At 37.7% G+C, this 16,735-nt stretch overlaps 1 protein-coding gene across 2 annotated transcripts in view; it reads right to left on the reverse strand.

The window, feature by feature from the left end:
* The window catches only part of LOC117374143 (potassium voltage-gated channel subfamily KQT member 2-like), a 32,549-nt gene that overhangs the window by 7,552 nt on the left and 8,262 nt on the right, over window positions 1–16,735 (reverse strand). For both annotated transcript variants that reach the window (XM_055223039.1, XM_055223038.1), the window contains exons 2-11: window positions 8,665–8,755; window positions 7,834–7,960; window positions 6,962–7,137; window positions 6,044–6,169; window positions 5,509–5,619; window positions 4,688–4,783; window positions 3,701–3,795; window positions 3,159–3,218; window positions 2,001–2,030; window positions 824–877 (exon numbers count right to left, since the gene is read on the reverse strand). In XM_055223039.1, the coding sequence (XP_055079014.1) occupies window positions 824–877; window positions 2,001–2,030; window positions 3,159–3,218; window positions 3,701–3,795; window positions 4,688–4,783; window positions 5,509–5,619; window positions 6,044–6,169; window positions 6,962–7,137; window positions 7,834–7,960; window positions 8,665–8,755 (966 nt within the window). The remainder of the gene's footprint in view (window positions 1–823; window positions 878–2,000; window positions 2,031–3,158; window positions 3,219–3,700; window positions 3,796–4,687; window positions 4,784–5,508; window positions 5,620–6,043; window positions 6,170–6,961; window positions 7,138–7,833; window positions 7,961–8,664; window positions 8,756–16,735) is intronic.

Below are 16,735 nucleotides of genomic sequence, written 5' to 3' on the forward strand. Positions count from 1 at the left end.
GGCATGTTAAACAGTTACTGTTGGTCAACATGCACTGTCCGCTATAAATAAATAAATATTACAATTTGAAGCATAAATGCACAAATTAATGCTCATGCAGATGAAATGGACTATCTACAATTATTTCACCAAGAAAAAATGTTAGAAATCCCATCTTAGAAAATGTTAAATTTCTTGAAAGTTTGTTATACAACAATGTCATATTGTCCCATGCCTAACTGCAGTTTCTTTTTTAACCCGGGTCATGTGGTGTGTTGTGGTGAAGCTTACCTGTGCTGCAATGCAAACTGTCCTAGAGCAGAGGTTGCCATGTCCCCATAGGAACACATTCACTGGTTCAGGTAAGCAGCAGGAAGCGTACAAGCGAGCATGCATGGGGACGTAAAGTGACGGCACATCTCCAAAAAACAAGAACAAAACAGTGAACACAAACCGTGCAAACAGAAGTACTGTACACTCCATGTGAAACGCACATTAGGTACGTTATGTATCTGCTATGTGCACCTTTCCCTGCTGAACACAAGATTTCAAAAATGCTGATTAGGCAAAAGGCGGCAAGCAAATCAACAGCATAAAGACATTACTAAACAGAAACCATAAATCAACTTTGACAGGGCGGTAAAAAGCTTCTATATCTGCATTGTGTGAGGAAAGTAAGAAAAAAAACCTAGAATCCCTCCAGACATAGGTAAAGAATAGATGGGTACAAATTGAATTGTAATATTAATCGAAAATCGTACTTGTAAAGGAAAGAGAAACTGAAATTAGGGATGGGGGAAGCACATAGACTTGCAGTGCAGTAAGTGACTGTGCAGCACTGTACCTAATGTTTCTTGGACAGCACCCGCAAAGAGTGTCTTTATGTGCACTTTCACTACTGCAGTGGTGGCATAGGGGGAGACACAGAGAAATCAGATAGCAGTGGATACAGTGACAACAACGGCAGTGTGCCAAATGCTCAGTCAGTAACACTTTATTACAACTCGCCTTTTCTGCTCCTTTATATACTTTATATATTTACATTGGCGATGGGGTATAACTGGTCACTGGGGTACTACACTCCACTGGACAGCACGGGAAAAAAAAACATATTGCTATCTATAGTGTTTGAATATTAAATACACACTCACATATCTGCCATTTTTATTGCTATAATTGCTGCTAGTGCCACAGAAGAGTCGTAAAAACCTGACGTTTCGCTCGGCTATGTCCAAAAATGTAATAAAATTCACACAGTGCAAGTGCATCTATGCTATGCAGTTGTGTTTACTGTACTAAGAACATAAATTGAACCATACCCCATGTCTAAAATGTAACCTTAATTCATTTTTTTTTCTCAAAATTGAAATTCAAAATATATACCAGACTATCTATGATGAAGTCTTCTTAAACTTCTTCTTCTTCTTCTTAAACCACACCCACCTTGCTAACAAGCTTGGGTGTACCGACTTGCACACAGTGACAGTAATTCAAAATGTAAAGGCTACTTCAAATGAATGGGTGATTTTATTGTATTCTTTTTTTACTTTCATTTCTTCAGCTTACCTGTTTGGTCTCTCCTCTCTAATGTTTGTGAAAGACAAAGTCATGATAAAATGTTACAACAGTTCTCATGTGTTTCTGCTCAAAAACAGTGACAAAAGCAAGGCAAGTGTCCATATTCACTTCTCCCCGGGGTGCCGCTAGCAGCTATAGCCTCAAAGAACAGCGCATGGTGAATATTTCATAAAGATGTGGGTTGGAGTGATGCCAGAGTGCGCTGATCTTTGAGTGTGTCAGCGAAAGCAGCATGACCGACCGTTCTTGAAGGAGGTGCACATCCATGTCTGACATACTAACATACTTCCTAGTCATCCTCACCACTGTTTACCGTAAGCACCATGCCCAAACACACACACACATGCCACAGAGCACACTCCCCCAAGAAGAGCAGCACTGAGAGCAGAGCTGAAACCAAGCCAAAGAGCTGGAGAGAAATATAAGCCAATCAGATTACAGACCTGGGAGAGGTGTCGGCCGGAGCCTCCTTCCTGCAACACACAGCAGTGCAGTTATTATACAACATATCTTCTGCACATATAGATACAAGGCAGCACATTGATGCAATCATTGAAATATAAGTATTATATTGCTAGTTCTTTTCATATTGCACCAACATACAGTGTTAATCAGAGCAGACTGTGATGACTGCTGAGAAATTGCACTGAAAAAAATATTAAAATCTATTTTTAGTTTGTTCAACCATTTATTTTATAAAATGTACGATTTGATCTTATAAGGTTATTCTAATTTATGCATTATTTAAAAAAGAAAATGTACACCTTCGTCACAATGTTTAGTCAAGCTGCAAAATTAACTCAATGATTAATTGCAATAGTTGTGATAAGTCGACTGTTAAAAGTGATGTCGTAAGTCTGCGACAGTGGGCTTTACAAGGTGAAAATGATCTTTGGCTATTTAGACCATTGTTGTTATTGGAGTATACAGACAGAAAACACATGCCAAACAAGTTTTTTTGTTTTTTTTGTTCATACAAATACTGAAGGCAAAACAGTTTAGGCACTAAACTGATGTGCAGTGGAGTTTTTGTTGCAGCTTCTATTTTTGGAGGCTAATCTGCAATCCTTAAATGGAAGTGGTTTAAAGTAAAAAAAACAAAAAACATTACAAGACTTGTAAGAAATACTTAAATACTTTAGGTATTTAAGCATTTCTAATATTTGTACTGATTTGTTTCAGGCTATTTAAGTTGTATGTAAGATAAGGTATATAAATCCTACTTCCACTCCTCACGTTTTCATTGTTAGAATTTTAGTGCTTCTGCAGAGCGTCCACAGTCAGTGTTTTTGCTGCCTGCGCATTAGCGATAGCAATTAGCTGTGAACTGTGTGTGCCTCCCCTCACAACTGCAGTGCATGTGCAATCATAATGCTGTAGTTCTGTAGTTGAATTTCATAACACTCCCAATGCAAACAATCGTTTATCATGACCTAACTGCCATAGCATTTTTCTAAGCATTCTAATCAGTTCTATTCTTTTGAAAGTAAAAAGATGATCTGGCTTGGAAATAATAAAACCACTTATAATATGTCCCACCAATAAGGCATAAGACTTAATGTTATACCAGCCTCATGCACATCACTGGTATCAGACCCTACCTGAAGGTCTTGCCTTTCAGATTGCGCAGCAGGTCCAGCTGGTTCAGAGGAGGGATTATCCTGCTTAAGAGCAGAGAGCATGTCACTATTTAAAGGTTAAATTTCGCTAACAGTGATTTACAATTAGCTCTGGCACTTGTCTGCTAACCACTGCCCTTTCAGCAAAGGGAAGCTAGGGAGAAGTGATTTGCTACTTTGAGACACATAAAGGAGACAAATGTAGAGCAGATCAAGAACGCCAAGTACAGTGATGCTGCTGAATCATAGGTCTGGACTGTTGTTAATTATTAAAATAACTATGGGTATTGCCAGTATTCCACTAAACTTCCTTGAACTGTTTTGGTGCCATTGCCTGCAGACCTAACTAATCTGAAAAGGTATGACAAATGAGTACTTATAGGTGCTTATGTTGGTTTTGAGGATTTAATAAACAGCACATTTTTTGTTGGTTCAGTTTTCGTGGCTTCTCTAGTTTAAAAGAGATAGCAGAATATGATATGAAAAAAATATTGACTGTGTAGAGCAATATTTGAAAGGCCCACCTGTACATGGGGACAGCTACAGTCTGCTCATAAAAATCCCACGTGCACAGCAGATCCGTACGGGAAAGGTTGGTGGCATAAAATCTCCAAGCAGCCTTGAGGAAGAGAGGTAATACAGAACATCTACACAATTGTCTCAACAGTTAGCCTCAACAGTATATACAGCATAAGGTGATATTATGCAAAGACTCAATGAGCTATTATTTGTTTTAATTATTACATTTGGTTTATAGTTTATTTCATATTTCTGTGATAAATCTATTCTGAATAATTCTGAATAGATTTGTTGACAGATATATAATACAATACATTTGTGCAATGTATTTTTCCTTATTTAAATTACTAGCGGAAAAAAAAGGATTCAGTGGACCACCCAAGTGGCAAAAATATGTTGCTTTCTATGGCCAACACTTCGTTGGAGACTTAACAGGAGGAAAGAGATTTTTTTTGCAGAAGAACCCTGGTTTTCTAATCCATCTTATTCGGGCTGCTGATCTTGACAGTAAATAAGTTCTATATGGACTACAAAGCCTCCAAATCAGTGCTTTGTTGAGTTGTTGGTGCCCATGAACATCAAAAGCAAACGGTGAAACTTCTCTCACATTCTACATTGAAATTAATAGAGAATTAATGGTTTAGTAGCATTTAGAGGCAAAAGTGGGTGTGGTGGAATAAGTTCAATAGGACTTCTTTCTGTGTCTAACTCTCTTACTCTGTTTTTGTCAGTGATTGTGATGAGTAAAGTCAGAGTCTACCTGCAAAATGCAGTCTGTATGAAAGAGTTGGAAGCACAAGTTCCCTTTCAACATAAATGCCTGGGACAGTACAACAGGAGTCCAGCAAGCTATCCAAGCTCAATAGTCCCATTCAGCTTGAGGCTATCCTGTACTCCCAAAATTGTATTTATTTTATCCATCAAAAGGAAAGCGATGGAAACTAGTTATTTGTTGTTAGAGTTACCCATTAGCTCTGGCTGATGTTCCATACCTGAATGAGGCTGGCAGCGGGGTTTCGTCTCTTCTCAAAATGTTTTTGTCTGTGTTGCTCTTGCACTTTCAGGGCAAAACCTGAACCCAAGATGCCCTGCAAGTAAAAATACATCAGTTAAGAGTTACCATTATATAATCAATTAACAGTCATTTAGGATCAGTGTTCAAGTAATCTGTTACTATGAAATTACAATTTCAAGTTTTCACATTTGCTATTTTTTGTGTGAAAATGCTGATATTTTACTGATGAAGTTGCAAAGTAAACAAAAAAAGTCAGTTTCCTGAGCACTGTGTGCTGATACAGTTATATGTATGAGAGACTGCTGACGTCTGATGGAAGTGTGCTCAAATTTCTGGTGATGTGTTTTACATTTAAGACGTGACACAAACATCAGCAAATACAAGTAACATGCCCCATAGGGAGATAGTCCACTCTAAACAATAGAGACACTATACAGACCGAACAGGGACAGTATGCCACATAATCTGAACACACATTTACCGCAACTGTCTCCTGGATGGTGCACCTACTCTCCTCCAGCTGTTACATTACTTGTCATTTGTAACAGTAGACGAAGCTTCAAAGTCAAAGTACCCATCTGGAGTTCTACTATATCACCCTGAGACTCATTAAAGAGAGCTCGTCACAGAAAGTTTAACTTTTTCATTAAAGATTCTTTTTTCCCCCTAAACTTCCTCGCAAAAACACCACGATAAAGATCTAAATATAATCACATATCTGCAAAATGGCGGAAAAGAGCTAGGTTCTGTTTAAAATGCTAAGAAAAACTCAGGCCTGGAGACTACTAGTTGACTTACTGCAGGGAGAGCAAAGAAGGCCACTCCGATCATACTGAATGCTGCTCCCAGGAGACGGCCGTTCCACGTCTTTGGAACCTTATCTCCATAACCGATAGTAGTTAGAGTGATCTGTAGAGAAAACAAGCAAAATCTTTATTACATTATGAACTGAATTGTGAAAATCAAACAAGCTTATCTTAAAAAATTAAATGGGTCCATGAAGCATAAAAAGTAAACAGTGAACATGTTAAAATCCTGGTACCAGTGATTTTTAGTGTGTAGTCTTAGTGTGCATTCACACTCCTTGTGGTTTGGTCTTGGTTTGAATCCAGTTTAGTTCTGATGCTTACTCCTGGTCGAGTCAAGGTTTAGCTCTGCATCCACTCTCTAAATAGGGTTTATCTTTATGTAAATGTTGCTCAGAATGCATTTCTAAACACAAATCTTGCATTTTTGAGGGACATTATATTATTAACAGTGTATTTTTATATTATTGCGGCCTATTTTCCCAAGCACCATATAACACAGTGTTTGAATGTCCTTTGTGTCTTACCAGTCCCCACCAAAGAGCATCAGCATAGGTCTCAAACTCCTGGTTGGACTCCTTCTCCACTGAATACACCAGGAAGGAGGCCAGGATGAGGCAGAGGAAGCCGATGTACCAGGCAGTGATCAGCTCCTGTCAGGACATACAGACCAATACAATCATCAAGTGCAGTCATTTGACCTCGAGGAACAGGTAAAATGTCTCTTCTGTAATATTATTGGACTGGGTGCTGTCATTGTCATGCCCTCTTTGGTTCAGAATCTTTCATAACCGTCTTTATTTCCCTGGGCCCCACACATGATCTGCTCTCAACACTTCGCCTCTCATATCAGCAAACCCGGCAGGAACACTTGCAGCTTGTTATTGAGGAGTAAAATCTATTTTGAAGCTCATTAGGACAAACTGGGGGATTTATTTTCCACTTAATTCTCAGCAATTCAGCTATCTGTATCTGTAAACAAGCAACCATTTATTTAGATGGATTTGGATATTTACTTGGTTGCATTCACAACATCATGACAACTGCTTAGATTTCTCCAGAGTTTCAGGTCAGTATATAAAGGAAGAATTTTCCTTTTGAGACTGACAAATTGCAGATGGTTTCTTTATTTTAATTTCTTAATATAGGCACAAGACCATAGCCCAATGTTAAACCAATGGAGACATTTTTTTTTTTTTTATGTCTGACACATTTGGCCAGTAACGTAAAATTATTGATGTTTGATCTCAAGAGCTCTATATCTCAAATCAATTGCAACATCTAGATATTTCAGAATTTTTCAGCAAGTTGGAGTAGGAAGAGGCAAAATAAATTATGTGGGTGCATGCATTACTCACAAAAAACAAATTAACAGTGAATAGACCAAAATATGCAGAGTCACCAAATACAGTCATTAATCATCAATCATCATCTTCTGTACTCACCTTACTGTGTGCATAGACCACAGAGCCCAGCAGTTTCCAGGTGCCTCCTCTCCGGTCCATCCGCAGCATACGGAGGATCTGTAAGAACCTCAGACTCCTGATGGCCGAGGTGGCAAACACATTCCCCTGAGAGCCAGCAGCCAGCACTGACACCGAGGCGATCAGCACCATCATGTCTGTAATACACAAGGATTTAGTCACAATTAAGGTGTATTCATTAAGAGGGAATGGGGAAATTTTACTTTAAGCTACTGTGTTGGCAGATGACTGAGAGACTGCATACACTTTGAACTGTACTTTGACATCTGTATATATCATAATAAGTTTCATATATATTTAGCAAGCATTTAAAATCACTCAATTGTTCTGCAGTGCAATTCCCCTAAAAGCATCAGTTAGGGCTGTTCTGTACTAAACCAGCAAAGATATATTCTTACTAAAGAGACAGCTAAGTTTTCTGGTAATGGGTCTGTTAGCTTCTTGGAGATGTTATTGCCTAGCCTGGAACATTGCACCATATGGTATTCAACTTATCCGTCTGGCTTTTATTCAATTGGTTGCTCAAAAATACCCCAAGAAAAATGCATTCTTACTGAGGGTGTGGTTGCTTCTTCACAGATCTGAGCTATAACTCGGCCTGGCGGTGTTACCTGCTTGTGCTATTAGGGATAATTATGCTTAATGCCATACTGTGTCAGCCAAAATAATAATATCTCTATGAAGGCAAGCAGGACTATCTAATGAGACAGAGACAGTTGTCATGGTATAAATGTTATTGTTAAGTTATCTTTGATATCAAGAACTAAACATTTGAGATAAAACACAAGGTGAAGCAATGACAGACATACTAAAATCCAATTTTCTTTCCTCACCTATGACACAAAAAGGCTTTCTGGCAAATTTGAGCCTGCCCCTCCATCCTCTGTAGCGACAGCAGCAGCCAGCAGCCCATATCCTGACAATGTACTCCACCCCAAACACTACGATGGTCACAATTTCCTATGAACACATAAAATTCACACAGTATTATGAACATTTAAAGGGCTTATATTAGGCAAATTTTGATCTATGTTATAATATTGTTATTTGATCCTCACCAAAAACATACCTGGAGTTTTGTTTTGTTTCTTTCACAAATGTTTAACACACAAATCCTGCATAATTAGGCTGTGTTCTGCTCTCAAACAGAAAACACTCTGTTCCACTGTGTGATGTTATTAAGTGGTAATACAGGAAGTGCTCCCCTGTATCTTTAAACTCCATACACCTTCACTAGAATCATTTGAATAATTTGCAGCCCTGGAATTGACAAACTTTGGAACTACAGCTATTTTTTGAAGATATTATGGATATTATGGACTTTCTGAGGCAATCTGAATACTGAACTGAATAAAAAAGGCAACAAGTTAAGGTTATTGTAGTGTATTGTAGAGTAAATCAGTTCAATTGTGTCTGAAAATAGCTGTTACCTTTAAAACTACCACTTCATGACATCACAAGCTGGAACAAAGCATTACAGGATTGCAGGATTACTCAAACATGTGTGAAGGAAACAAAACACAACTCTAGGTATGTTTTGGATGGGGTAACAAGATTTTAACATGGCTAAAAGGTCACAGGAGTCAACTTTACATAATATAGCAGCTTTAATATATAAAGAGACATAATAACACACATAACAAGGGTGTAATGTGTAAACCTACCAGGATGTACAAGGCACTCTCTGAACTGTCTTTGAACTCTCGGATAGTGGCGAACACAGACAGGATGAGACAGGAGAAGACCAGGAGAAAGCTGCAACATGCAATAATAGAGATACCACTTAGTTTGTAAACATTGTGATGTTTTCTGCTGGGCAGGGGTTAGCCTAGAGACAAAAAGAGGTGCTGTGTTCTTTGTCAGCAAGTGTAAACTACCAGTTTTTTAAACATGGAGGATGAGGAAGAAATTGCTTGGTTCGGTTAGATTCGGTCTCGGAACTGTCAGTCTGTACAGTCACTGACTCTGACTTAGACCATAACAGCTGCTTTAGTGAATGAACTTTCCAGCCGATGGAAGCAGGCTGACTGACCCATATGTCACACGGGAGTGGCATGAAGACCTGATGGGGCTGTCAAGTGCCGAGTAAAGCGACAGACATAAAGGGGATGCCTGATAACTATGTTAGAAAGGGTCAAAAGATTACTTTCTGGCTATGTCTCTGTTTTAGTCTAGTAAATGTAAACATTTTAAAATATGTCTAATGGTGTGAAAGAAGTGAGGGTCAATGATCTGGTAAGCATCGTGTAACTATAGAATAAATATATGTAGCCCTACATTTATGTAAATGTCAAGGCCAGAATGTATAATTGAAATGGAAACACCCGTTTGCATTGTTAGCGTGTTGGTGAGTAACAAAATTCACAAAACTGTGAGATATTCAAGATAAAGGATAAGAAAATATTTATATATATTGCCCACCATGTCTTGGGGACTATTGGCGTGTGGAGTGGATAACACTGCAGTAGTGCACATCTTTCACCTGGTATAGTGTTGGTAACTTGTTTTTAATTAGAAGAAGTTTAACTATGTTTGCTTGTTTGTTTTACTTGAAATATTATTGATTTTGGATGACTGTGGACTTTTTCAAGACAAATCTAGCGTAACTTGTCTGAGATTGGCTGTTTAAAATGACTGTACAAAGGATGGCACACACAATATCGTGTTTGTTGTTTCAAAATAACCTAATGCTTAGTACACTAAAGGTTAGCAACATTTTGCTTAATGTGCAGAAACATGCTGATTGGTACAGAATAAAAACAACACATCAGTACCTATACACATCATATCTTTTACCTGATAAGAAGTGTGCTCTGTAAACACAAGCAATGTTTTGTCTTTGCCTTATCTGTTCGTTGTACTGGATTCAATACAGTCTGTAATTCAATCAGAATTGTCTTTTTTCTAACAAGAAAACATGTTAAGACTGTAAAACTTCACACTCGCAAGAGTTGCGATGTCACATTAAGGAGTCTCTACACTGTGGTTTCATAATGCATCTGATACAGTGGATGATGTTTCTCGGTCAACAGCATCTCAAGCAATTAAGTGAGTTCACTGTGATGTCCACGGCTTTTCCAATCCACACACACCATCAAGATACTAGCTTATCTTGCAGTGTTTTGTTTACTGCCACAAAACAAGAATTTGTATTCAGAGCAAATGAGGCCTCATTTATTGACAGAGTGGTCAAATGGAGCTAAAACCTGACATTACAATGCACTGCAGATCTTCACCCTTTTCACATTTTGACATCTTTAAAAGTCATGGTATATTTTAAAACAATTGCACTCTGTTTGGGCAATGTGTAAATATTCTTTATATGCTATTCAAAATGATGAAGATGTTATAAAGAACAAAATCTCCTGTTATATATTTTGTGCAATCACATCTAAAAATGTACCAATGACATTCACACCTGGCATTTATACAAGCTGCTACTGCCAGGTCTGAACTGCAAAGTATGGAGGTGGCTTCAACAAACAGCCCAGTGTTATAAAAGCCTTATTTATATTCAGTACTATTAGTGTATTAAGGATTATAAAGACAAATATGGTACAGTGTCGTGAAAAAAAAAACATACATGTTTGTACAAACTAGAGAACTCCATTTGATTGAAAGCCTATTGATGAAGTGTTATTAGCTGGTATTGTGTTACCAGAACTCATTAGACAGACTTCTCTATTAAGAACTATTACTTCACTTCACAGAAACAGGGTCATGTTTATGTTGAGAGGAGAGAGGTACTTATTTTTCACTTACAACAGGGCGAGATAGTGATGAGAATCAAATTGTGATCTCGATATGCTATATTTATGATATTGTCAGATCATGACTCAGTGTTTCTCTGTTTAATATCACTCTATGCTCAAGCACAGACACTTTTTCCCTCCCACTCCTCTTATTGACCAGCCTCCTTAAAACTATGAGTGAATGACAGATGGAATAAACCAAATCAAGTATGAACTATCAGAACAAACAGATGACCAGATTACATGAATAGTGATGAAATCGAAAACATGATCTGGCTCCAAAAAAATTGTGATAATTGTGTTTTTTGGCATATCATCCACCCTCATTTCTAGTACTATGTCTTGTACCTGTTGCCTCACAACATGGACACTGTTTAAACGTCTTTTACATGGTGCTTATATGTACTGTAACTGTAAACTGGCATCTCTTTGTTATACGAAAGAACTTTGGTATAGGCTTCAAAATAACAGACAGTTGAGAGAAGGAAACATTAAAAAAGAGCATTAAAATTGATATGCCTGGTCTCCCCTTACTTATACTAATAGAAGTTTACAAGATACCGCTAATGGCTTTATGGTTTAGCCTCACTTAAACTGCTGTAGATGGTTTAGTACATGTGCACTTTACTTGAATAATTTCATAGAAAGAGATTCTAGCTGTCTCTTTAGAAAATTGTGGACAGATATAAATCAAATGTAAAGTCCAGATGCCTGGGAGCATTAGCCCAGCGATGCATTGGACGTACATCTTATGGATGTGAAGTGAGAGAGGGCAGGGGGACTACTCAGTGGGACTGGGATTTAAAACCTCTCCTGAAGAAGCCCAGAGCTGAACTGAAACATAACACTGTGATAATGCAGGATTAGAAGAAAAGCAGTCCACATAAATCACAGGAAAGATAGCACGGAATGACAGCCAGACAGACTTGGCCATATCAGATGGTAAAGCTAACACTGCTGTGCTAATGTAATTTGCAATTACTGGCTAAAGGGCTGGAAAAAAGCATTTATATATTGTGAAAATTATGGCTAAATATGAATCATTGCTCGCAACAACTCACATCCTGCTTTTTTATCAAATTTTTTGTCCTTATCTTAGATCAGTCATGCACAGTATTGTTAGCTGTATTTGGTTTCACTTGAACATTAAAACGTGGTCTTTAAGTAGGACTAACATTATTTCATAATAATAGTACTCAAGTAGAAGTACAAAGAGGTACAAAGAGAAAATAAGTAAAAAGGTATATAGGAAAACTACTACTTAAGTAAGATCTTATATCTGATGTATAATTTGAAGTTCATCGAATGTAACATTAAATGATGCACAAAATCTGGTATATTCACAGGATAGACACAAAAATGAGACAAATCATATCTGAAGGAGCAGTGCAAAAACAAACATTAAAATTGTCAACATAAAGCTTTTGCCACTTCTAGACTTACTCACAGTGGGAAGAATAATCAAAACTTTTATGCAAGTGAGAGTTCTATTACTTCAATAAAAATATTACTCCAGTAAAAGTATGCTGCTAGAAAAGCGCTCTGAATAGTACAATTTCTTTAAAAAGTTACTCATGTAAATGTAACTGAGTAAATGTATTAGCCACCTCTGATGATGTATTAAATTTCACACAGTACAAAGTGTTTACCTTTAAAATATCTTGAGTATTTTTTTTTTTTTTTCAATTTGCTACAGCAGTATTTACAAATGGTTGTCCCTGACTCCTATTTTTTTCTATTGCAGTTGTAGTTTAATGTCAAACTCTTGGCCTGGTGTATTGGCTGCTAGCCACAAAGTCTAAAGATGAGATCTACAAAAACTTTGGGCTACACACCAACATCCTGCCTTTAGTCAAAGAGATTACCTTGCATTGCAACTGAATGTGATCTATAAGCATTTGTCATTGGTTTCAATGTTCATACAATATCTGGACTCAACATCTAACCAATCAACATTTTTATAATTAAAACCACATTTTACTTACAACTTTTTTGCATAGGGCTAATGTGTTTCATTGCTGTATAGTGTAATATCCAGCCTAATGAGTGTGAACATAGATTGCATTCTTGATTAATTAGACTGTCATTGCACATCTGTTCTCCTGAGGGGGGATCAGCACTCTCAGATTTACTAACCAAACTCTTTCGCTGTGTTTTACACAACTTTACATAAACTCAATGTGCAGTTTTAGAGAGCAGGTTATTTAAGGACATTGGCAGCCTTATAAACAGGTCCTAATGAGCCGCCCACTGATGAGACGACCTATCCCTTAGGCAGTCACAAACTCAGCCCTGACAGCACCTCCGCTCTGCTCCCACATCTCATGAACTCACAAAGAGCGGCTACAGTAAGACAAAGGTGTTCAATTATTCTTCAGTTTGGAATATGGGAGGGCATCCATGTGCTCTGTAATATCTACTCCAAATCAGACAAGAAACACCCAAGAGTACTGAGATATTGAACACAATTTGAACAAAAGCATTTTCTGTCCTTGTGTGAGCAGTAAAACACACCCCAAAACATTTCAGTTTCATTCATCATACATGTTTATCATTACTCAAAGCATCAAGCACTGAAAGACCACAGACAAGGCCCACAGCAGAATGGATTATTACGGCTCTACTGCTAACAAATCAAACTGGTTTTCTATAAGTTCCAGGGCCGACATACACCAGGTGACACACATTTTTATTCATTAAAGTTGCAGTATGTAACTCATGGAGGGTCAGTCACCACAGAAATGTTATTCCTTTGCCTAGAATGTTACACAGTATGGCATTAAACTTCATGGTGACAAGCAGTTGATGCCAGGCTGGGTTACATCTATCTGTGAACATGAGAAGTGAACATGCTCACAGTCAGAAAGCAGGTTTGTCAAGGGATTTGCAATAGCAAGGTATGAGTAATAAAAAAAATCCCATGATAATTAAATATATGCTAGATAGATATGTTTAATGCCATACTGTGTAAGTCAAAGCAATTCCATCCTCATGGAAACAAGCTGATTGCAGATCCCCCTCTCAAAAGTTATGGAGCTCAACAGTGACAGCCTGCTCACATTTCGGAAGTAAATTTTCCATTGATTCATTCAGAATTTTCAAAAAGTTAAAATATTAAGAGTTCAAAGACATCATGAAGGCTAACCAGCTACACTGTAACTAATATCCACAATGCAGTTGTTTTAAGTCCAAAAAGCCTGTTTAAAATGCAAGTGCAAGTTTAAAATGCAAGCTGATTACCCCCGAGCCAGCTTTCTAACTTTTAATCACTGTTGAATTCCATATAGTCTACAATTAAGGGAATGTAGATTTACCAATTAATCTTGAAAATGTATGGTCACATGTACCATCAAACCAGACAAGGACTCCGTAATAGGAAGTTCTGTAGCATGTGAGGAGGGTGTGCAGTACATTAGGCCCTGTCACTCTGACCCTCAGGGCTACAGTATTGACATAGGGTCCTTACACTCTCCCAGGGTCCTTACACTCTGCTTGCCCCTCTCAGTGAATTTTTTCCCTATGTACAGGCCAGACCGTTGTAGTCTAAATTTAGCGTGATGAGTGAGTCTGGCCTGGTTGTTGTGCTGAGTAGAACAGATCGATGCTTCTTTATCTGCAGCTCAGAGGGAAACGAGGGCCTTTTCTGTCCCCCACAACAGCTCCCCTCAAACCAACTGATTAATGGTCCCACTCCTGCTCAACCGGTCCCTAGCACAAGGAATGTCCACAGCTTTTTATTGGTGGATAGGAATCACACAAAATTACATATTTGAATTATAATTTATTTTCCACAATATACTGTTTTTTATAGACTTTGACCATTTTTTTGTTTAGAGTTGCCACAGTGAACAGTGTTATGTATTGATTTGACAGATTCTTACATAAGGACTTTCCTATGTAATCACATAACTTGACTATACAAAAGGGCTCGTCACGGTAATAGCATTTTTGTTGTGTATGTTTTTAAAGTATATCATGAAAAACACCAGTATCCATGGGTTTCAGAAACAGAAGAAATTAGTGATAAACAATTTAAAGCGAAATAGTTTATCATTTGAATGGGAAAACCCTTAAAGTCCTTAAACTGTTGAATATACCCAGAAGCTGAAAGCCATGAACTGGCCACGAGTCACCCTAACCTAATTAGCATGGACTTGACTTAAACAGTAATCCAATAACATTTTTCTAGGAAGTGAGTGACCCCAGGCCCCCAAAACTAGCAAATCCTATGACTCCAGATGTAATGTTGTGGAATTATCATAGGATCTTTTGGTTTGAGTTAATGTAAGCTGCGTAAAAGAACAATCCCCTAATGGTATACCACAGATGTTAATGGTCAGCCGCTAACAGAGGAAATTGTAGATATGAAACACTCAGTTTCATATCAGCATCACAGAACAGAGATAACCACTGTTATCCCCCCCCCCCCAATGCCTAATGGAATTTAATTGTATTCCAGGGTCCTGGATATTACATTGTGTTTTTGGGAGCAACTGCAACTGTGAATGCAGTTTTATGTTGAATCAGTCAACATAAAATTAAAGTAGTTTATGTGACACATGAAGTGTATATGTTACAGGTGATAAGTTGATAATCCTCTAGGCAAAGACTGACAGATATTGTTGGGTTTGTTTTATTAATGCCATGTTTTATTACTTTTGTTGGATTTACATAATTTTATTATCAGGATTCTTTAAAAAATATATTGAGATATTCATATTTGTTAATATACCCCTAATGGGAAGAACTGCTCAATAAGTCAAAATTTAAACTATACCAACAAATATTCTATGTAGGTTTTTATTTTGAATTTTTAAACACATTGAAAATGTATAGTAACAATTTCTAAATGTTATCATTACAACATGTTTATAAAATGTATGTCAAATCTCTCTTTAAAAGTGTTCAGTCATGTTATTTGAACTTTTATTTGGCCGATAATGTATGAAAAGTCTAGTCAACTAATTGAAAAAATAGTCACTGACTAGTGACTAGGGACTGCTAAAATAATTCTTAGTTAGAGCCCTAAATGAGATAGCAGTGAGCAACATGAAGTGGGCTAAATCTACTAGAAAAAGCCAACAACTAGAAAGACGTGTAGGTAATGGACAGAAAAAAGAGCAAACTGATTTATCAGACAAACAATGACTGCAAACATTTACTTTAACTTCAGCAGACATTACTTTGCCTAAAAGCCATTAGTCATTATACACAAAGCCTAGGCAAAAGTAGAGAATACCAATAATGCCCTACTTTGTCTGTAACATATATGAAGAATACCCTGTTCACTTTTTATAGTCTTTCTGCACAAGTAAATAACTGCAGTGCAATCCTGTCCTCAGATCAACCCACATCACTGGGACCCTGTTATACAGCGCCATATTTCTGTGTGGGGTTGTGCTAATATAATATCCATCCACATCACCTGACTCTGTGACCTAACTCCCGGGCAAACCATGCCCTCCCAAAAAACCCTGTTCGATCCCCTCAGCATTTGTCAGCTGCTGGTGTGTGAGCTACTGTCCTGGCCTCTTCCAGTGGGTCTTAGCCAGGCCAGCTCAGCACAATAGTAGAGAAGTGGAGAGCGTCCTCAATCTGCCTCCAATCACTTTTGGAGACTTCATTGGGACATTCTTTCTCATTTGCTTTTGCTGATAGATGATTTCCTCCCTGTTTTGTCTGATCAGTGCAATGAAAAGAGGATGCCAGAGTCAGCATCGAGACAGCCCTGACAGGAGGGGCTAAAGATAAATAGTCTGTCACTTCTCTTCACCAGATCCAAGGCTGTGTGCTACTTTTGGTACATATTTTCATAGTGAATCACACGCTGATTACACTATGGTCAAAGCAACCCTGTATCTTTTTGTGAAAAGAAGGACATAAAATGGCTGAATGGTATAATATGGTAGAAATGCTTTTAAAGCTCATCATCTACTGTATTTTGGACAATGTTTTTGGCTATTTTCAGTCTGAAGGTATAGGT

The sequence above is a fragment of the Periophthalmus magnuspinnatus genome, chromosome 7 (genome assembly GCF_009829125.3).
Source record: "Periophthalmus magnuspinnatus isolate fPerMag1 chromosome 7, fPerMag1.2.pri, whole genome shotgun sequence".
Taxonomy (NCBI): domain Eukaryota; kingdom Metazoa; phylum Chordata; class Actinopteri; order Gobiiformes; family Gobiidae; genus Periophthalmus; species Periophthalmus magnuspinnatus.